Raw genomic sequence first — 23598 nt, forward strand, 5'->3', positions numbered from 1 at the left:
ACATATTAGGAAATAAATGCTGCTTTTTTGTACCTTTAATTGTTTTCTGCCTTATACAGTTAACCGGCTCTGCCTAATCTCAGCGAATACGTTATTATTTCAGGTCCTGTGGGAATGGCTGCTGCTGCTGCTGTGGCAACAGGAAAGAAACGGAAACGGCCTCATGTGTTTGAGTCTAATCCATCTATCCGGAAGAGACAGCAAACACGTTTGCTTAGGTGAGGGCTTCCTTATCCATATTGTTGCTATTCCTCAAATGCTTTAGGGTTTGGATGACAGAGTTAGAATATACCTTATCAAGGATATCAAGTTAAATTTCTTGACTACAGAATTAGACTTTAAAGTACTCTTACACAATCAAATAAATGAAACTAGAAATATGATTAACAGATGTATGATATTACATTAATTCGTTCAGAGAAAATTTGTATGCCTGCTGTGTGCCAAGCATTGTTCTAGGCCTTGGGAATATAACAGCTAACAAAATTCCCTAGAGAGCTTATTTCTAATGGAGGGAAAAAGAAAATAAGCAAGTATGTCATATGTCACATGATGAAAAGTGCTATGGAAAAAAACAAAGCAGACTAAGGAAAATAGAAAGGTTAGGGGCTTAGGGAGGATATAGTAGTTTCTCTTTTCATAGAGGTCTGCAAAATCTCCTCTGATAAGGTGACCTTTGAACAGAGACCCGAAGTAAGTGAAAGGACAGCCACGTTGGTGTCTAGGTAAAGAGCTTTTGGGGCAGAGGCAATAGTAAGAGCAAAGGCTCTGAAGTGTGGAGGAATGTGTTAGTCATGCCTGAGGAAAAGCTAGGGAAAGAATGAGAGGAGATGTGGTCAGAGTAGTAGTGGAGAGCCACATCACGGGGTCTTTTGGTCCAGCATTAGGTCTTTGCCTCATACTCTTAGTGAGGTAGGAAGTAAAGACTTGTGATCAAAGCAATGATATAATCTGGTATATGTTTTGAAGGTGTCACTCAATAGAATAGATTCCAGAGCACAAGAATGGAAGCAAGGAGATCAGTTAGGAGGTTATTGTTGTAATCCAGGCCAGAAATGACTGTCTTCAAACCAGTGTGGCAGTGGCAAAGGTAGTAAGAGGTGGTCAGGTTCTGGATGTATTTCAAAAGTAAATCCAGCATGATTCCTTGATGGATTGGATGTGGTATGTGAGAGAAAAAAAAGTGAAAGGTGACCTCAGGGTTTCTGGTCTGCTTACTGGAAAGATTGAAATGACACTTACATGAAGAGAAGCAGGTATGAGAGTGAGAGTAGGGCAGAATCAGGAATTTGGTTTGGACACGTTTAGTTTGTCATACCTTTTAACCACTAAGTGGAGATACAGAATAAGCAGGTGGCAACAGGAAAGAAACAGAAATGGCCTATATGAGTCCATCATTCAAAGGAGAGATCTCGGCTGAAGATAAAAGTATATAAGTAGTATATGAAACTATGAGACTGGAAGAGATCACATAGGGAGTATGGACTGAGGCCTGATGCACTTTATCCCTTAGAAGTTAGAGAAATGAAAGGAGTTAGCAAAGAAGTCTAAGAAGCGACCAGTAAGTCAGGAGGAAAACCAAGAGGGTAGTATCCTGGAAACCAAGTGCAAAAAGTGATTCAAGAAGGAGGGCATGTGATCAGTGCTGTCAAATGCTGCTGACAGGTTGAATAAGATGCAAATTGACCATTAGATTTAGCAACATGGAGGTCATGATTAAAATTGACAAGAGTGTTTTCAAAGGAGCCATAAGGGTGAAAGGATTGAATGTCTTCAAGAGAGAATAGGAAGAGGAAGTGGAGACTGAATATAGATCATTCCTTTAAGGAATGCCAGTGCATTTCTTGTTTGGTGTGTGGTCCTTTGCTCATTTTTATTTCTTCTGAAGAGTTTGTAGGTTGCAAAGAAAGATTATTACACAGGTGTGGTACACGGAGGACTTAATATTTTGACAGGTTGCAAAACATGCATTCATATATGATGAGAAATTTAGTCTATAAAATGTTTCAGAGGTTTCTTCTTGTGTTTCAAATACTACCTCCAAATTTTTAAGATGTTTATTGGAATGTTGAATCCAAATGGAGTGCCAGCCTATGTAAATGATATGTGACAAAAGCTATAGAAAATTACAGTCTATATTAAGAACATAAGAAGATTATAAGAAACTGAAGGGAAAACCCAAAACGTATTCAACAGTAGCTTTCAGCAAAGAGGTTATGTACCACTTGATGGGAAAAAAAATTTCCTTTCCTTTAATGATAAATCTCATTTCTGTTAATGATAGTGCAGGCAGGAGGAATTAGAATGTATTATTTGTAGAAGTATTTTTGCTGTAGGGGACATAGGCACAACAGTACAGGCTTTGGAGAAAGTTGGAAAATTTTATTGTGATAGGTTGGCTTTGCTTCGTTTTAATTGGCATGACTCACCAGTCCCTTGAAAGGGTAGACCATGTTCCCAAAAGAATTATGGGATGTAGAACTTTAAAATAATCTCCCATGATTTTAGAGGAAAAGGATGACATCTCTATTTCATCTGGTGTGGATATATTTGAAAAAGCTCTTACTGCATCCTCATTTGTAAAATACTACAGGACTAAGAATTATTGTCTATATCACAATGAAAATCTGGAAATGGCAACACTTCTTTTAATTGAAATATAGTCAGTTTACAATGTGGTGTCAATTTCTAATGTAGAGCAAAATAATTCAGTCATATATATACATACGTATTTGTTTCCATATTCTTTTTCATTATAGGTTACTATATAAGATACTGAATATTGTTCCCTGTGCTATATAATATAAACTTGTTTATTTTATATTAGTAGTTAGTATCAGCAACATTTTTGAAGTGGTATTTTTGGATAAAATATGTCAGTGAGACATGAATGATGATTGTATCAGTCAAAGAAATTAGAAGCAGGTCATGTAAGCCCTCTTCATTAAACATGGAGATGATATAATAAAGTCTATAAGAAGACATCTCGGCATTTATCTTTATCATTATAAGCAGCATAAGATAAAACCCCTTTCTTTGGTATTGCTAAGATCAGGAAGGATGTTACCTTGTTCACCGTCATGTCATGACTATGTCCTGAGGTAAACCTGAGGTAGGCCCTTATATCAGCAGATCTTTAGGACAAAAGTATGTACATATTTCTGCTGAACAGGGTGTTAAGCCGCACACTCTCTTTTTTCACAATTCAAGTAAAAGAAAACATATCTAATAAGAATAAATTGTCTCAAGCCACAGTAAATCTTGTAATTTCTATCTTCTTTGACTGTTTTTGTTTTCATTCTCTGATTCAGGAAACTTCGAGCCACATTAGATGAATATACTACTCGAGTGGGACAGCAAGCTATTGTCCTTTGTATCTCACCCTCCAAGCCAAATCCTGTGTTTAAAGTGTTTGGTGCAGCACCTTTGGAGAATGTGGTAAGAAAACTGAATCGTGTTCTCGGATACCCTTTGCTTTCTGTGGGTTATTGTTCACATTCTTTTGATTCTTTGTCTAGCACAATAGTTAGCCTGTCTTCCCTTCATCCAGAAATGAGGGTCAGGACTGATGTTCAAACTCCTTTATGTAGATCAAAATAAAAATGACCATTTCTGTTTCTACTTTCCATAACAAGGTTATTTTGCCTTATCAGAGCAATGGAAAAAAAAAATGGCATTGTGTTCATTAAGAAACCAATGCAAGATTTTGTGAGAAAGTTACAGATTTATATTAGAAACAAAATCGTAGCTAACTCAAGATGTGCAATTTGTGAGGCAAACCTGAGAGCATTTCATTAATCACTGACATTTGAGTTGCATGTTTTAAATGTCTTATATTCTAAGAATTTAACACTCTGCTTCAATATAGTTAAATATTTTGATTATATACCTATATAGAACTGACTTTATAAAAATAGTATTTTACTGTTGCATACTTATACTATGTGAACTACTCTTTGTCTGACTGAAATAACTTTGAGTACTTTGTAGAATAATGATCTGTCCAGATTTAAATTGCATTTTGTTTTTACAAGGATAAAATTCATTAAGTTAAAATGGCATTTATTAGATTTCTCTCATATTGAATGTAGATATTTCAAGAGTTCAGAATTAATAATCAGTTGAGATTTTGTTTGTTGTATTTTTTACACGTACACAAATGTTGTAGTTCTTAACATTTTTGAGTTTTCTTTTGAGTTTTCCCCAAATTCCTGAGACTCTAGAATAGGGTGCATATTTGGACCTTTCCTTAGAGGAATAAGGTAGAAGTATTCTAGTTCAAAATGGTGCCTAACAAGCAGCCCTTAGTGTCATGCTGTTGACAAACATGAAATCTAAGTGTGTCTTCTTCGGTATTAAGTTTTAAATGATATTACTACTACTAATAATAATGTGGTCTATGAAAAAGACTCATCTGGAAGACTCAGAAAAATACCTCTGAAAATTACTCACTAAAAAATTCAAAAGAAAAGTATTGGAAAACTGTTGGAATCTTCTATAGAATGTAAAAAGTTGCAAACTCTATGAAACAGGAATAAATGGTCATATGATAGCCTAGACCAAGAGAAAAAGCAATAGGTATTTTTCCATTGACTGGCATTTGATAAATACAGGCTAAAGAATAAATACAGGAGAATACAAGCAAAGTATGTCTTCCAGACCAATGAAGGGGGGGAAAGTCTTATACAAAAGATAGAAAACAAGGGAAGGAATTAAAAAACAAAATAGAACACAAGGCATAGAACAAAGTAACATAAATGAGACCAGCTAATTCTGTTATAAACTATAAATATAAATGTGTTGAACTCTCTTATTAAAAATAAAGATTTTCTTTCAGTTTGGAACAACAACAATCCAAATCAAAACCCAATTCTATTCAATTTATGTGACATACTTATAGTGACTCACAGATGTTCAAATGATACCATCAAGAAAGTGAAAAGACAGTCCATCGAATGGGAGAAAATATTTGCAAATTATATATCTGACAGAATTTGTATCCAAAGTATATAAAGAACTCATATAACTCAACAATAAAAGACAAATAACCCGATCTAAAATGGCAAAGAATCTGAATAGCTATTTCTCCAAAGAAGATATAGAAATGGCCAGCAAGCACATAAGCACTTGATAAATAACTATTAATTAGGGAAATGAAAATCAAAACCACAGTGAGATACCACTTCATACCCACTAGGATGACTATAATAAAAAAGATGTACAATAATAGTAAGTGTTGGTGGGGAATATGGAGAAACTGGAACCCTCATACATTGCTGTTGGGAATGTAAAATGAAGCAACTGCTTTGCAAAATAGTTTGGCAATTTTTCAAAATGTTAAAAGTAGAGTTACCATATAACCTAGCAAATCTACTCCTAAGCTTACTGAGGAGAACTGAAAACCAATCTTATACACACAGTGTTCATAATAGCAAAATTTATATACAAAAACTTATACACGGTGTTCATAGTAGTATTAATCATAATGACCACAAAATGAAAACAACCCAAATGTCCATCAACTGATGAATGGATAAAAAAATGTTCTATTATCCATTCAGTGAAATATGCAGCAATAAAAAGGAATGAAGTAGTGATAAATATAGCATAGAAGAGCCTTGAAAACATTGTGCTAAGTCAAAGAATCCACTCACAAAAGGCATATATTGTATGATTCCATTTATATGCAATGTCCAGAACAGTCAAATCTATAGAGACAGAAAGAAGATTAGTGTTTGCCAGGTTGAGAGGGGGCAGGGAGGAACAGAGAGTGACAGCTAGCAGGTAGAGGGTTCTTTTAGAGAGAATAAAACCAGATTACGATGATGCTTGCATGACTCTACAAATATTATTTAGGATTGAATTGTGCATTTTAAACGGTGAATTTTGTGGTGTGTGTGGCAGGCTGAATAATGAATGTCCCCCAAAGATATCCAGATCCAAATCCCTGAAACTACAGAGTATTACTTAACTGGCAAAAAGAACTGCAGGTTTGATTGTTAAAGATTCTGAGATGGGGAGATTATCCTGGATTATCCAGGTACACCCTAAATCTAATCACAGTCTCTTTATAAGAGGGAGACAAAGGGAGATTGATACAGAAGTAGGAGATGTGTTGGTGGAAGCAGGGAAGGAAAGGGTCAGGAGTGAAGGAATACATGTTAGATGATATGAGAAAAGAGATTCTCTTCCAGAGCCTCCAGAAGGAGCAGCCCTGCCAACACTTTCAGCCCAGTGAAGCAAGAGAATGAATTTCTATTGTTTTAAGCTTCCAAGTTTGTGATACTTTGTGGCAACCATAGGAAAACCTAATATGTATGGTATATGAATTATATCTCAATAAAGCTGTTACAATTTTAAAAATAAAGTAATAGGCAAAGGTATATCAAACACCTACAAAAATAAATCATGGATTGCAACATTAATATCAGAGAAAGCTAAATTCTCAAGACAGAGGAGTATTAACTGAGACCCAGAGGTCTTTAGTATTGATAAACAGTATAAATTTATAATGAACCTCTTATGTCTCAAGTAACATTAAAGCAAAGCCTGTAGATCAAAAAGTTAGAAATGGGAGGGAAAAAAGAAACCACAATGGTAGTAGGAGGCTTTAATATCTTTGTCAGATCAAGGAAGAAAAATATAAATAAGAAATAGAGATCTGAGTAACAGAATTAAAGTTTAATACAAAGAATAGATAATTAACATTGATATCTTACAATGGGAGACTATACCTTTTTTGAAAAATTATATGAATAGATTATAAGAATTAACTATATGTTATTATTAGGCCCCAAAGAAAATCTTAATAAACTGTAAAATGCAGAGAATTACACAGGCCATATTTTTAACCTTAGTATAGAAAGTTTAGACTTAATATACAAAAGATTAACAGGAAGAAATTTTTAGCCACATGGAAATTTTTAAATACTTCTTAAAAGAAAAACTTAATTTGCATACTATTTTAAAACAATTTTTAAAAATTGTAAAAGTTATTATCTAAATTGGTGCTCAAAGAAATATTCATTGCCTTGATTTTTTTTCTTATATATAAAGAAAGAAGGAAAAGAAACTTCATGTAAAACAAGAAGCTGGAAAGAGAACAATAAGTCTAAGAAAGAAATATTTTAAGTAAACATGTAGAAGAAATGAATGATTTTGTAAACAGAAATAGAATTGTAACATTCAAGAAATGGTACTATGAAAAATCCAGTGAAATAGAAGAATGTCTAGCATGCTGATTCAGAAAAAGGATGAAGAAAACAAATATATAGGCTTAGAAATGAGATGAGAGTTACAACTGCAGATAAGAGTTGTAATTGCAGATAAGAATAGATTAAAAATTATAAGGAAATGTTGTGTATTAATTCTGTTCTTATCAATTAAAAACCTCAACTAAGGGGATAATTTAATAAGAAAATAAAATAACCAAAACATGTCCAAACCTCAGGAGGACGATAAACCTGTACAAAACTGAAAAAGTAATTAAACCATATCCCTCAAAGGGCCACTACGTCCACCCCTGATTATTTTGGATGACTTCTGTGAAACCTTAAAGGTACAGAATATTCCTTAATTTTTTATATACTGGTATACAGGGTGGTATTAAAGAGTCAGAGCTTATGTTTACTGTAATCAGTTATGTAGTATATTGCACATACTCTCATATTAATAACATTTAAAGAAATTATTTAGATTTTATAATTATGTTTAACATTTGTTGAATACTTATTATGTTCTAGGTTATAAGTTATAAGCACTTTATATGTATTGTCTTATTAAATAATATTAAAACTTTGGTATTTACATTTTGCCTTCCTGCCTGAAACCATCATTAATCTTCCTTTTTGCTCTTCTTTCTGGAGGTTTCTGAGAACTCTGGAAAATAAAAATTAAATAGGGCTGTTCATCTTGGAATATGGATTACAGATTCAGGATTGTCAGTTATTTCTTGAGTTCTGCCCATATTATCTCCTTGCCACCAATTGGGTTGTATGGCAAGGCACTGTAAACAAAAACAAGAACAGCAAACTGGAAAAACAATCTTTTAAAAATAGTAACAGCAATTACAATTTGTTGAGTGTTTATAATGTGCCTGTTTCCGCTAAGCACTTTGATTTTTACTTAATCATCACAATAACTCTGTGATGTATGTATTTGTTATTACCTGTGCTTTACAGATGTAGAAATTGAGAGTTTAAGAGCTTAAATATTTTGCCCAAGATCGCATAGTAAGTAGTGAACTGATTCATATTCTTCATATATAAAGAACTCTCAAAAACCAATAAAATATGAACAGATGAATAACAAAGATCTAAAGATATGTTTGAATATGGATTAGATATTAGATGATATTAAGGAATTATGTTATTTTTGTAGGTTATGATAATTGTATTGTAGTTATATATGAGAATGCCCTTATTCTTCCAAGATGCATGCAGAAATATTAAGAAGTCTTGCAATGTCTAGATATACTTTAAGTGGTTAGCCAAAAAAAAGTGTGTCTAGATGGCAGATAAAGTAATTATGCCAAAATGTGCACAATTATTGAATCTAAGTGGTGGGTATAGAGGTATTTATTTTACTGTTCTCTTCACCTTTCTGTATATTTAAATTTTTTCATTTAAAAATTTATTTTTAAGAACACCCAAAGACAAAAGAGAAAAGGACATAAATGAAAGGAGGAAATACAAATGTTTAACAAACACACAAAATTTCAAAGAAATGGGAGTTAAAACAAAAAGGCATTTCGTATGGCTCATGTTGGCAGACATGAAAAAGATATATAACTTGTAGTGCTGCTATATCAAACAGGCAGTTTAAACTAGCGTAATTTTCTGGAGGGCATTTTGGCAACTCATATAAGAAGTGCACCAAGTGTACACTTCTTATTTTTTTACTTTTAACATTTTTTTCATTGAGTTATAGTCCTTTTACAATGTTGTGTCAAATTCCAGTGTAGAGCACAATTTTTCAGTTATACATGAACATACATCAAATGTACACTTTTTAACCCAGCTTCCTTTTGAAATTTTCTTCTAAGGAAGTAATTGATTAAACAAAGATATGGGTCACGGTAGTATTAATAGTATTTTTTAAAAATTGAGAATAACCTAAAAGCTCAAAGATAAGGGATTGGATAGATAATGGATGGCTCATCCCTAGATAGGACTGCTACACTGCCATTACACATGATGACACAGATCTTTCTGTTGACATTTTCAGATGGTTAAGTTAAAAAAGTAGATGATAGAACCATACAGAGTTTGATCCTACTTTAGAAGTAAATCTGCATTTTCTACATGTTTATGAAATTGCTGAGTGCATATGTAGCTAAAAACTTCACTTTTGCAAAACTTGTGTTTAAGCTTTGGTTTCTTGAGTGGTCCTCCACATTGATTGTTGCTATATGTGGCTCAGTGTCCTCATGTGTAAAATAAGGATAATACCAACCTCACTGGAGAGCAGTAGAAATTAATTAGTTTGTTATTATCCTCCTGTATATAATGTTTATGGAGAACTGGCAATGTTTACTGAAAAGCATTGGCAAGTGGTAGATTTTAAAGTTGCCGTACCCTAAGGGTATTCTCTTGGTGTCTTACTGCCATATCACATACTTTTATGAGCTTTGTAGGAATAGGTCTAGAAATATTTTATTGAGGGACAAAGAGAATTTTTCAGAAGAACCATGGGAGTTTCTGCAGGCAGAGCCCTTTCCTTAGAATCAATAATCCATAGCATTTCAATGGGGATACACTGGGTATGACTAACCAGTTCTACGTATACAGAAATTAGTCATGATTACAGAAACAAGAGGTTGCTCTGCGGTTATCACCAGCTTCTTTGAAATAATCCTCTTCTTTTGTTTAATTCCACCTTCCCAGTAGATAAGTGGACTCTGGAGTTGGTCATGATTTCTTATTCTAAGTCATTCATTTATTTAGATAGGTTTTTTAAATGGTTTCAAGTTACAGGAAATATGGAAGCATATTTAAAAGGTAGTAATGTAAAACAAACAAACAAACAAACAATAAATTGCTAGCTAGCAAATATCACATTAAAAAAAGTAGTAATGTAAAAGCCCTATTGGTTATTTGTTAACTTATTCAACAGGTAACTAACACAGTTAGCTACAAAGTATGAGATAAGGATTCCATCTAAGTCCTTTGAGGTTTCAAGGTTCAAAAGTAGAGATCCAGGGGACAAGGGGGAAACTAGAGATCTGGACTGAGGCAGGAGAGGAAAGAGGCTGCCATTGAGCCTGGAGAGAGAACAAGATGAAGCTCACAGAATTCCTGGGGCCACAGCCTGTGGCGTGGCTCTGTGGCGTGTGCTCTTCAGGATCACAGGTCTGCAGTTAGTGCTGCACTTGGGCATCTCTCTGTTATATACCTCAGATGACAATATGTTTTTAATTTCAGAGGAGCTTATAGGTAAAAAAATAATTTAAAAAATCATTTTTGAGACCTTCCTAAAGACTCGTCTTTTATCCAGAAAAGCTTCAAGTACATGAAAGAATATGGTATCTTCTCTGGGATGTTTTTGGCAACCTGACTAAAGGCCCATTGACCTTATGGTTGTAGCAGCCAGTTCGTAAATTCGCAATAAGCACATTCTGTGCCCAGAACTCTAATGATTCCTGTAAACACACTAAACACTCTTCATCTCTGGTAATTATGAGAATATTTGTTTATGTATTTATCTGTACATGTCTGAATATGTGAAAATGTTTCATAATAGATATTAAAAAAATAAAAGACTTGCTCCCTATACTTGGCAATGTCGTGGACTAGTTGTGTGCAGTGTAGCCTGGAAATAACAACAAAGTGACACAAGATTGAGTCTGTAGGAATTTAAAGGAGTAAGAGGATTATGACAAGAATCCATGGGGAGTTTTCTCTGAGGAAGTGGAAATTGAGTTGGGCCTTGAAAGATAGATAATATTTGGATAAAAAGCAGAATTAAAGACCCAGAGACAGAACAGAATTTGCTAGATGCAGAAGTTAGTAAGGAGGCTGGCCAGCTAAAGAGGGAGTATGGTGAGCTAAGTTGCCCAGTAGGACTCTGTGGGTTGTATACTGGGAACTCAAGAGGGTGCCGTTCATGTAGTCTGCAGAACTGGGCAGACAACTACAGCTGGTGGCCCTGTTAAAGGAGTGTTGGGAAAATAGGGAATGATCAGAATAGTTGTAATGTGAGACTGAGAAGTTTGGACTTCATCCTGTAAGAAGTGGGTAACTGTAGGAGGATTTTTGAGAAAACAGATAAATAATAGTGAAGTGGCTGAACATGTAGGCTTTGGAACTTAGTTAGATTTCCTGCTATATTCCTGTATACTAACTATGTAATTTGGGCTAGTTACTTAAGCCTGAGTTTTCTTATCTCCAAAATGGGTGTAAGAATAGTTTCCTTATAGAATTATATGAGAATTAATTGAGATAGTGCATGCAGTGCTTGACACATAGCAGGTGCTCAATAAGTGGTATTTGATTATAATATTAGTGTTACAGAAATTTTAAATGGCAGTGGTATGCAGGATGAATTGGTGGAAGAGAGATTGGTATGCAGCCCTGCTGATACTGTTTTTAAGTGGTTTTTTAACTCTGTGAAACCGGTTAGTTGACAGTGATGTACAAGTTATGAAGTGACAGGCTTTAGCTGGGGTTTTTAGAATAGAAGGTAGAAGTTGGAAAACAAACAGACTTGTATTTCATCATGTCTTTGACACCATCAGTTATAAGATGCACCATTATTTATGCACCACAAAGAAAGAAAAAACATTGACAAACTGACACAACGCTTATCACTAAGAATTTTTACTTTATACTTATTGAAAGAGCTCTTTCAGGCTTACTTAGATACAGATTTTAATCATACTGCTTTTGTATATACACAAAAAGGAACATGTAAGTGAAATAAATTGCTATTCCGAAACTTTTCCACATTCAGAGTCCAATTCTGAATTATTCTTGTTTCAGAGTCATCATTGTGTGGTTTCATGGAATATTGTCCTCAGTGTCATCAGGAACGTGGGTGGCATTTTAAAAAGTGCTCTGCTATCCTCTCTGAGACCTTTTCCTAGCTGCCACAAGTTTGATGCTGGTTCTTTTTGATCACTGGGGGAGTTACCAGACAACAACCAAGACATGTTCATTTCTGAAATAGTGCTAAATGGCTTGATGATTGAAAAGGCTAGGGGTTGCAATCATGCCTCCAGGGATAACAGCCATGTTCATATATGTGCAGGCAGTGACTTCTGTGCCCCATGACACCTGGTCTACTGCAATTTTAAGATGTATCCCAATTTCAGAGGAATGATAAATGTGGAAAAATTTCATCTCTGAATTGATAGATCAGGTAGAATTGAAGCACCAGCTTTATAATTCTGGGAAACTTAGTTAACTTTAGTAAGTAAACTTAGAGATACTGTGGTCACAACTAAAGATGTTTTATTGTAAATTACTCTGGGGATGCTCTACCAGCATTTTTTTTTAAATCAAGATATTTTTACAGAGTTGCATAGCACTGGTAAATTTAGCAAAATGCCTGGATATGAATTCCTAGAATTCTGCTGACCCATAAAAATGGCTGAAAGTGTTTGAAACTAGCTAATAATGTAATAATAGTAATAATCTAATGATTTTTTTGTCTTTGAATGCTAGGTGTTTCCAGCATAGTGAAATTTATCTTTATACTAGTCATTCACTCTTACTGTGGGCCTACATACTAATATAATACTTTAACCTGATACATTAAAGTTCAAACCATAACCTAGGTTTATTCAGTTTTTCTGTGGGTTGGTAGTGTAAAAACTCTACATAGGGTATAGAAATCTAGAAATCAGAAAGTATATATCCTTAAAGATGCCATGGCAACACCAGCTGTTACAATAAATATATTGGCAATAATTTTTTAAACTTTCTTTTTTGTTAGAAACCAGGATAAAACTGAATCTCTAGAGTAGCTGTCATTCTACATGTTTGCACTGTTTTTCTTTCATCATTTTATTGTTGATCTATTTGGAAAATTCTGTAAAAGTTGTACATTGTAGTCAACAATTTTTGCTTTTTCAGATGCTTGAGGCAGAGTATGAGAATCTTTCTTTTTTAATGTTCGTAATAAGATATTTATAAGGAAGTGTGTCATGATTGAGCGTTCAGTCCACTTAGTAGAAAACCCAGTTCTTAAACATTGTCATAACTTCTGGGCAAACCTCACTTTCTCTTTCCCTTTTTCCCTAAGATAATGGCCTGAGCCCTGAAAGCAAGTTAATTTTCTTTCCTGTCTTGTCACATTTCTGTAATTCCATGGCTTCTTTGTTATCCCCAAAGGTATCCTCATCCCCCTTGTGTATTCTTGTAAGTGAATGAAGCCACTATTGGCGGTTGTAGGATCCAATGTCTGTCTACTGTTGCTGCTCATGATAGAAGAATGTGTATGTGTACAATGTGCTGCTGCGAAGTTCTGTTTTTTGAGAGACCTTTCACTGGCAGTGGGAGGAATGGAATCAGAGCAACAAGTAGCTGGTTCAGACCTGGGCTTGTCAAAGCTACAGAGGTATCATGGGTGTGAAGTTCACCTCTGTCACCCGGGAGGACCAGAGAGAAGGAGAACTTGACCTGTGGTGCTCTCTCTGGCCCTGGGCCTTACTGATGGTGGCACCTATGACACCCAGCTACAATATATACTTCTTGATTTTTTTTTCTTTGATGCCTTTCAGTCTATCCTCTTGTACACTTGAGTCTCCTATTTGTTTTGTAGTCTAGCTTTGCAGGAAAGTAGCAACAGAGGAATGTTTTGAATAGGTTATAGAATTTTAGAGACATAAGTCCTTGGTGATCTTGAAAATGATTTTGGTAATTAACTGCCACAGCTAGGTTTCATCAAATGGCCTGGGAAATGCAGAATAATGGATGCCATTCCTGTTAGATCTGGAATAGGTAATGAGGCCAGCATTCACTGAGAAAATGTGATTTTAACTGAGGAGCAGTGTTTCTGTAAATACTGGCCTCTTTCTGCTGTTGTTACCTGTAATTTCATCATCTTTTCATTTAATTCTGTACAATGTGGTGTCTTTGGGGCCAGCGGGTATTTTTATCTGCTAGTTGTAGTGTTTGTTCTTAGGGCTCTGTGATGGCTAAGGAAGGCCAGCTCCACCCACTTTCTGGTTGCTTGGCACCAACCCTCCCTGGTTGTTGGTCATCTTGTTTACTTCTGCCCTTAATTCCCTGCAGGTGCGTAAGTACAAGAGCATGATCCTGGAAGACCTGGAGTCTGCCCTGGCAGAACACGCCCCTGCACCACAGGAGGTTAACTCAGAGCTGCCACCTCTCACCATCGATGGAATTCCAGTCTCTGTGGACAAAATGACTCAGGTAAGGGGCGGGAAGTGAGGAGGAGACACAAAGACAAGCGGCACGGGTGTGGGCAGGCCTCAGATCACTCTTCTTAATTTTGTCCTCACCAGAGTGAGACACAGGCTGGAGTCTGATAGCGAAATAGTAGCAGCCTCAGAATAGAAAATGCCAGAAGAATGCTCCCAGCCAAGGGCATGGATATGGTCTTCTGTTGGCAGTTTTTTCCTTTCACTTGGGCCCTTGGGTTAGATAAAGAAACTTTTAGCTTGGAGTTGGTTTGGACAGGAGACTGTTAGGACTTCGATGAGTCACAATCAAGTGGGGCGAGTAAACTTTCAGTCACTCCTGGGCTGAGCTGCTCCTCCCATGTAAATTCTGAATGCCAACACACTGCTGTCAGGGAAGGCTCCTCTTTTTAGGGAGTAAGAATGGAAAACTTGGTGAGCCACCCTCCTGAGTCATTGCTTCCCACCTCTTCCTTTGAGAGAGGAAGTCAAAATTACTTAGCTTGATAAATCAGCATACCTTAGGAATTATGCTGAGCTTGTCTCTTTTAAGTGTTTTTTAGCTTTAAAAGTGATAACTTGATCAAGATCAAATTCCTTTTTTGTAACATATTTTCCTACCTTATTTCTTTATTAATACGTCTAGCTTTAAGTCCACTTGTGAGTTTTCTTTCCTTACCTTAGACTTCCAGCAGCATTTAACATAGTTGACTACTCCTTCCTTCTTAAAACACTTTCTCCTCTTGGTTTCTGTACCTACACTCTCCTAATAGCCTCTTACTTTACCAAGTGCTCCCTGTCAGCAATTCTACTGGCTCCTCGTCCTCTTCTCACTTGATCAGTATTGGCATGTCCCAGGGCTCTGTTTATAATTTCTCTCCACATGATCTCATCCTGTTCTGTGGGCTTTATATCCCATCTATATGCTGTTTACACCCCAGCTTATAAGACTATTAGATCTCCAGTACCTGACATGCCCAAAATGGAACCTTTGATTGTCCCTACTCTCCACTTCAGATCTGTTCCTTCCCTAGTATTCCTCTTATCAGCTAACAGCACCATGGTCCATCTGGCGGCTCAAGTCTAAGTAATCCTTGGTTTCCCTGTTTTGCCCTCACTTCGCCATCAAGCACATCTAATTCATTAGCAAGTCATTTCAGTTCACCTCTGAAATGTACCCTGAATCTGATCATTCTTCTCAGTTCTCATCACCACCCCTGCCCATGCCTTCAGCATCTCTCACTTGGACTGTTTACATCGATCAGTTCTATTGATTTCCTTCTTGCCACAGTCCATACTCTACAGAGCCATCAGATTTTTAAAGAAACTTAAATCAGGTAATATCACTCTCTTGTTTAAGCCTTTTAATGGCTTTCCACTATTCCTAGAATCAAATTCAGACTCTGCCACGGCCTCTGAGGCCCTGTGTATATAGCCTGCCTTTTCCAACCTCATTTCTCATTCTCCCCCTCAGTCACTGTGTTCTGGCCACACTCACCCTTTCTTTCTGTCAAATGCTTCCAGCTCTTTCACTTTTGCTGTTTCCTCCACCTGAAACATTGTTCTAGATCATTGCATGATTCACTTTATCTTATTCAAAGTCTAGCTCAGATTTCACCCCCTGTATCTTATTCAAAGTCTAGCTCAGATTTCACCCCCTGAGACGAGCCTCTCTTGATTATCCCATCTGATGAAACTTTCTCCTCATCACCAAGTCACAGCCTAATGCATCCCATATTTTATTGTCTTTGTAACACTTACCACTACCTGAAGTTATTTATTAACATTTATACTTGTGTGTGGTCTGTCTCTTCGGCTAGGATTGAGAGCAGGGGTTTAGTTCTATTCTTCACTGCAGTCCAGTACAGCTGCCTGGCACCAGATAATATCTGTACTAAACACAGTCAGCCTTCCATATCTGTGGGTTCTGCATCTGTCGATTTAACCAATCTCAGATTGAAAATATTGGGGGGGGGGGAATCCCAGAAAGTTCCAAAAAGCAAAACTTGAATTTGCAGCACTGGCACCTATTTACATAGCATGTACATTATATTAGGTATTATAAGTAATCTAGAGACAGTTTAAAGTATACTGGGGGATGTGTGTAGGTTATGTGCAAATACGGTGCCATTTTACATAAGGGAATTGAGCATCTGCAGATTTTTGTTATCCATGGTGGCTCTGAAACCAATCCCCCGTGAAGACTGAAGGATGACTGTAGTAGTCAATATCGGTTCAGTAAATGACCTAAGAGTGAAAGCAAAAGTGAGTTCAGTGTAGTGGGTAACTGGATTGCAAGCCTCCTGAGTGGGTGCACTCAGTGTAGACATTGATGCTGCAGCTCCGGAGATGGCACTTTTCTTTTTATTAAGCCTGATCCAGCAACTTGGTCTGAAGTAATACAGTATTTTATAAATATGAAGCTAAGTTGTGATCTTTTGATTGTTGGATTCGTAGATCTTTCTGTGGACACTTGAAAGATCTCTGGATAATGGTTTGAAAAGGAAAATATTATCTAAACTTTTTTCTTGTTGTTTTATACCTGTTATTACTCTATCCCTGTGGCCATTCTGACTGGTTAAAGAAAACATGAGGTGAATTTTACCTGATTAATGTAAAGAATCTACTTTGTATCTCAGATATAAAGTACATCTAAAGTTGACTTAGTTTCTGATTAAGCTTACTTAATCAGAAATAAGGAGTAATCACTGAGAAGGTGTGTACTATGTTTAGGTACTCTCCTGAGATGGGCACATTTTCCTTCTTTGTCACATTTGGTGTGTTAGATTGAAATAATCTGAGATTTTTATATATTAAATCATCATGGCTAGTGATAATTGGGAGAATTTGCTGATGGTCACAGAAGTCAGAGCAAACAATTAATTTAATTATCGTGCTGGAGGTAAAACATTTGAAACCATTGTTTCCATTTTTGTGACATATGCAACTCAGTAGGTTGGTACAGTGGTACAGTGGTGCATCCAAGGGAAGCTGGAGTAAGTCATGGGTCAGTCTGAGAGGCACTGTGGAGTGTGCATCTTCTTACCGTTGTACATCCCCCCCTTGTCCTTCTCACCACAGATGATTACTAAAAAGTAACACATAACACATAAAACAAAGGAATGGGGAGAAGGAGTAAGCAGGGTATTGAAGAACCCAACTCCCAGTTGAATGGGAATTTCTGAGAATTTGGATCCTTGGGATTTTCCCCCAAGTCTTTTTTTTTTTTTAATTATGTTTTATTTGGTTTTCCTCAGATACTTTCTTTTTTTTTAATTCTTACTTTTTATTGAAGTGTAATCGATTTACAATGTTAGCTTCAGGGTTACAGCAAAGGAATTCAGTCTTATACATATATATATGTGTATATACACACACATACACACACATATATACTTTTTTTAGATTCTTTTCTGTTACAACTCATTACAAGAAATTGAATATAGTTCCCTGTGCTTTACCGTAGGTCCTGTTGTTAAATACTTTCTTCTTAATGTGAACTAAATTCCTTTCTTCCTTTCTTCCTCTCTTCCTCTCTTCCTCCCTCCCTCCCTTCCTTCCTCTCTCTCTCTCCCCCTCACTCTTTTAATTTATACTAAAGCCTTTCACTATTAATGGTAGTAAAAGCAGGGTTTTATTTCAAACCAAACCTAGATAGGCAAGGTGATGGAAATATAAGCACCATCAATGGAAAGTACTTTGGATGATTTTTCCAGAGAGCAGGTTGGCAGTGCATATCAAAATTTAAAATGTGCATGTCATGCCCCCCAAGTAAGCAAACATGTATGTTCACGGCATTGTTTCCGATGAAAACCTGAGATCAATGTGGTTAAATGAATTATAGTAGTGGTATTTAGAATTTACATGGAAAGAAGAGCAGCTTAGCCTGTAAGAGACTAGAAGTGAATATTCACTGAAATATAGACACTACAAATGATGATTTGCTCTCTGTTGCAATAGAATACTACTGTGATATATTAAATTAAAAACTGGTTATAAAATAGCATTTCTTATATACTGTATTTTGAGGGGTTTAGGCCCTTTGCTTTTGTTTCTATTAGGGGACTAGATTTCACACACACACACACACACACACACACACACACCCCCAGGGAATACAGAATTGAGTTAATTGATTTCATTTGTTTAAAACATGCACACAAAGCACACAAAACTTGCCTGTGTCTGTGTGAGGATATATGAAACTTTAGAAGGATATACACCGATATATTAGCAGTGATTATGTGTGATGGCATTATGGGTGATTTTCATTGTCTTTGTCTAATAAGAATGACTTATAACCATAGAAACCAAAACGTGTATTTTCATATTTTATATGTAAACTTGAATTTTTTTAAGTGCAACTTTGATGGTGTTTCTGCCTTGTTTTGTCCAAAGATTATTTTTCATAACATTTACTGATGAAGACGTCAGCAACTCTTTTTTTTTTCCCCCTCTCATTTTTCTCTTCTGTAGCTACTGTGTGTTGAAAGGCATAATACTAAATTCTTTCAGGGTTAAATCTCATTTAACCCTTGCCTTCCAGTGCACACGCTTGTGTATGTGTGTGTGTGTGTGTGTGTGTGTGTGTGTGTGTTTGTGTGTGTGGGAGAGAGAGAGAGAGAGAGAGAGATTTCTATTTTATAGTCAAGGAAGCAGAACTCAGATATGGCTGTACCCGTAAAAGACAAAGTAAGTTTATGTGGACACCAGTTCTAGAGTTCAGACCATATGAGTAGTTCATGACTTCCTTAAAGTAATAAAATTCCAGAATTGTAAAAGTGCACTGGTCTGGAGATGGACTTGTGTTAACTAGGCAGCTCTATTAATTATCTTATCTGCCCTGAATGTCATGGAGAAGATAACTGATGTTTATATTGATGACCCTAATTTACAAATATAATTCCTTATATGATCCTTAGATGAGTTCTGAATCATCCAAAGAGAGTAAATCATATTCAATATTGTTCTAATGTTATGTGTTCCATTACTTTAATTCTTTACAAGTTAGAAAGTTAACATGGTTTGTTAGTCAGAAGATCTCGTCTTTAAGTCCCACTTCTACATATAGTAGCCCTGGTTCTCAGTTCCATCTTATGAAAGTGAGCATAATACATGCCCTCCTACCTCATAGAGTCAGAGGAAGAAAAAATGAGACGTATTGGAAAGTGCTTTGAAAACTAAGGAATCACACACAGGTATTATTACTATTAATACTAGTTTTATATGTTACCTATATTAACTTTGAAATAACCTGATTATTACCATTTCTTATCCACTTTTCACTCAGAGGAAGTGAACCTAAAATTTTTATTTTTCTCAGCAGTGAACTAGGACAGTATAGGTGACAATGTATTCAAAAGTTGAGACATAAAGGAATCAACTTATGAAGCAAGTTAGTAACAAACAAATAGAATTTATGGTGGAGTCCATATTGCCAGTGCTTTCTTCTCTCTCTCTTTCTTTTTGTATGAAACCATGTTGTAATCATCACTCAGATTGAGTATTTCAGCTAATCTACACTGAAAAGTTACTGTTTTAAAAGAATTTCTTGACTTGCTCTAACAACCATTGAAATTGTCTTCTACAACAGATTGAAGTTAAGCATAACAGAGTATCTTATGTATAACAAAGTAACTCTATTACATATAACAGAGTATTTTAAATACAATGTGAACTGAATTCCTTGGTGCTTTTAGGAAGCAGCTCTGTAGTTTTGGCTTTTGTTGTGTTTTACTTTGTTTTTCTTTGTGGTAAAAGTGTAATTCTATATGGGTAAGTAGAATGTTTACCTGAAAAGCTTGTTTTTACTATTATAAATATACCTTGATCCTAATAAAGTCTTTGTGTGTGTGTGTGTTAAAAAAAAAAACAAAAAACAAAAAAACAGCTCTATAGTATTGTTAGTGAAAAAATGAAAAGTTGAATTTCTAGGCACCTTTAAGAATACTGGTTAGAACTTAACCCATTTCTGTCTATCTCCTTGAGTAAGAATTGAAGGAGACTGAGAAACGTCTTAGAAGAAATCTAATTTGATACAGATTCTGCAACCCCATTTACAGTGAAATAATGAAGTTATCTTTTTCAGAGATTTTGAAAACCAGGTTAGCAAAATTTTCTAGGATACTTGAGAGACCAGAGGATGGGCTAAATTGTGTTTCTCAAACTTCAGTGTCCATAGGAATCACCTGAGAGTCTTATTTGTTTAAATGCAGATTGTGAATCAGTACGTCCGAAGTGGTAGCTGAGACTCTGCCTTCTAGCTTCTAGGTGATGCCAGTGCTGCTGACTCCCAGACTACACTTTGAGTTTAAGAAATTAGATCATTTCTTAAAGAGTCTTTAAGCAGTTATTACAGTTTTGCTAGTGGAAAGTCAGTTATGTTCTTTACCACATTTGAGTCCTATAGGATTCTCTTGTTCTTGGGAGGTTGTTAATCTTTTTGGAATTTGTGTTAGAAGAGATCCAGGCCAAGATTATAGTTACAGAAGAAGTATGATGAATCTGGTATTATTGGTTAAAATCCGCTCCTTTTTCTCTTCTCCCTTTCTTCTCCTTTGAACTTACTGTCCTCCTCTCACTCTCACTGGGACAGTCTTTGTTGCTTTAATATTCCCTTGGAGTAATGATGCAACAGGATAGTAATTCTTCACTAGTTTTCAGGGAAACCTTCAGAAACATACAGCACAGTGATTGCTTCTTTGGAAGAAGTTATTCACAGGGATTGACAAGTTTTACTTTAAAAATATTGATCAGTTGTCAATTTAGGTTTTTTGAATATTGTTTTATTTTGTTTTGAAAAAGCATAGATCTGGCCTCTTCTACCTAAAAAATAGAAGCATTATGCTAAGTAAAATATGCCAAAGGACAAATATTGTGTGATTCCACTTATATGAGGTATCTAGAATGGGTAAATTCGTAAAGGCAGAAAGTAGAATAGCGCTTACCAGGGGCTGGAGGAAGTAAAAATGGGGAACTATTGTTTAATGGGTACAGAGTTTCTGCTTGGTGATGAATAAATTCTGGAAATAGTGGTGATGGTCATACAATAGTGGGAATGTATTTAATGCCACTGAATTGTACATTTTAAATTGGCTAATTTCATGTTATGTATATTTTACCACAATTTAAAAAAATGTTTAAAGAGTTGGATAAAAGGTATTTTAATTAATTCAGTGGTCCTCAAACTTGACTGCACAATAGAACCACCTGGGGATCTTAAAATCCTAGTGCCCAGGCCACACTCCAGACCAATTAAATCAGACTCTTTGGGGATGAGATCTAGGCGTCTGCAGTGTTTAAACTCCCCAGGCAGTTTCAGTGTGCAGCCAACTTTGAGAACCACTGTTGTAGGTAACAGTTCCTAACTTCTTCTCCTACTATAGTGTCATAATCTGTGTGTAGAATATGTTTTCTTACTGTCTAAAATAATCAAAAAGTGTTTCTGTGTATGATACCATCCCAAATTTTGTCAATATTAGGTAAGCAGGATAAGATTAAGAAAATATAAAGGTAACAAAAACATTGGCTGTGTTCTTAAATAGAACACAGCATATTTTGAGTAGAGTAAAAGAATTAAGAGTATATTCAGGAAAACTAAGAGAAGGGAACATGCATATAAATTCCATATTCAGGACAGAACTAGAGTAGGGAAAAGCAGTTGCATAATATATGACAAGGAATGTCTAGAACACATGAATATTTCTTTCAAATTAATAAGAAAAAGATCATTAGAGAAATAAGCCAAGCATTATGAACAGTTCATAAAAAGGAAAAACAATCAGTAAACATATAAAAAGATTCTCAACCTCACTAGTAATGAAAATTAAAATAAATCTTTTCCCCCACATTTGATGAGCCAAAATAAGAAAGCAGGGTAATTAATGTGAAGGGAGATTTTGAAATAATGGGTATTGTTCTGCACTGTTGGTGGGAATAGGATTGACAGTCTTTCAGGAGGACGATTAGGCAGTGTCTATTAAAATGTTAAATGTGTATACCTTTTAACCAACAATTCCACTTTTCTGCTGGAGAAATACATGTGTGCTCAAAGAAGCAGGTAGGTACAAGCACTGTAAACAACATAAATGTTTATCAGAAGGAGAATGGTTAAATAAAATGGAAAAAACTATACTATGGATACTAAGCAACTGTTTTTTGGTTTTTTTTTTTTTTAATGAGGTTATTCTAGTTGTACTAGCATGAGAAGATCTCTGTGACAAAATGTTGAGTGGGAAAAGTGAGTTGTACTAAAATATGTATATGTGTGTTTTCTTTCATCACATAAAACTGTGCCTTTCCAGCATATATTTATGTAAATATGTAGAATTTGGCCTTTAAGAAAGGGTGTTCATCAAATTAATGCCTCTGGACAGGGGACTAGATTGCAGGAGGGTGGATCTTAAAGAGCACTTTGATTTTATCTGTGTTATTTAAATTTTTATACTAAAGAGTATAACTAGGATAAGCTAGCAGAAACTGACCAATCTGAGACTCCTTCAAAGAGAAGGTAGAATTTTTAAGAGCATTTTGATTAATGGGAGGGAGACAATTTAATAGGTTGATGGGGTGTGGAGATGGAGAAGCAGAAGTATTGGCTGAAGAGACGAGTGTCTTCATTGGCTGTCCCTTGAATTCTCTAAACTTACCTTTCCTTACAAACTTATTCTTCCCATGTTTCTAGGGGAATGTGTTTATGGGAAAATGAGATTAAGAGAAGCCAGTGTTTCTGCTGTGGGGATATAGAATTGGTGTTTCTAATAAGGAAAGCCACTTTCATTATCTCTATGAACAGAGGTCTGTGGTACAAATAATTCCCAATAGTGGGCAAAAAAAAGCATTTGCTTTTACTTTCTAATTGCCTTTTAAATATCCACTTGAGTATGATTGGGACTGTCAACCTGGAGGTTCATAATTTTAAATTAAAATAATAAAGCCACAGTCTGAAAATTCTTGTTTTCTTTCCCTGCTACATTCCTGTTTTCCTATAGGGTATAGAAAACATCACCTTTCAACGTGGTTTGATTTCAGCTGCCTTCTCTTTAAATTTCTTAGACCTCTTCAGTAGATGTGGAATTGGCAGGCATTTTAATTTGAAAGACCTTTTCTTGGTAACTGAACCTAAATGGACATCAAAGAGCCTCAAAATCCCTGGTCTCGGGTACATGCAGAGCAAAGAGAGAAGGAGTGAGAGAATATTTGGAATATTTGGGACTATATAAAGATAATACATTATT

The 23598-nt window shown here is 35.6% G+C and overlaps 1 protein-coding gene across 5 annotated transcripts in view; it reads left to right on the top strand.

Moving 5' to 3' along the window:
- NRF1 (nuclear respiratory factor 1) overlaps positions 1-23598 on the top strand; it is a 123633-nt gene that overhangs the window by 50459 nt on the left and 49576 nt on the right. For all 5 annotated transcript variants that reach the window (XM_032483326.1, XM_032483324.1, XM_032483325.1 and 2 more), the window contains 3 exons: positions 104-218; positions 3312-3438; positions 14235-14375. In XM_032483326.1, coding sequence (XP_032339217.1) covers positions 104-218; positions 3312-3438; positions 14235-14375 — 383 coding nt within the window. The remainder of the gene's footprint in view (positions 1-103; positions 219-3311; positions 3439-14234; positions 14376-23598) is intronic.

This window comes from Camelus ferus, chromosome 7 (genome assembly GCF_009834535.1).
Source record: "Camelus ferus isolate YT-003-E chromosome 7, BCGSAC_Cfer_1.0, whole genome shotgun sequence".
Classification (NCBI taxonomy): domain Eukaryota; kingdom Metazoa; phylum Chordata; class Mammalia; order Artiodactyla; family Camelidae; genus Camelus; species Camelus ferus.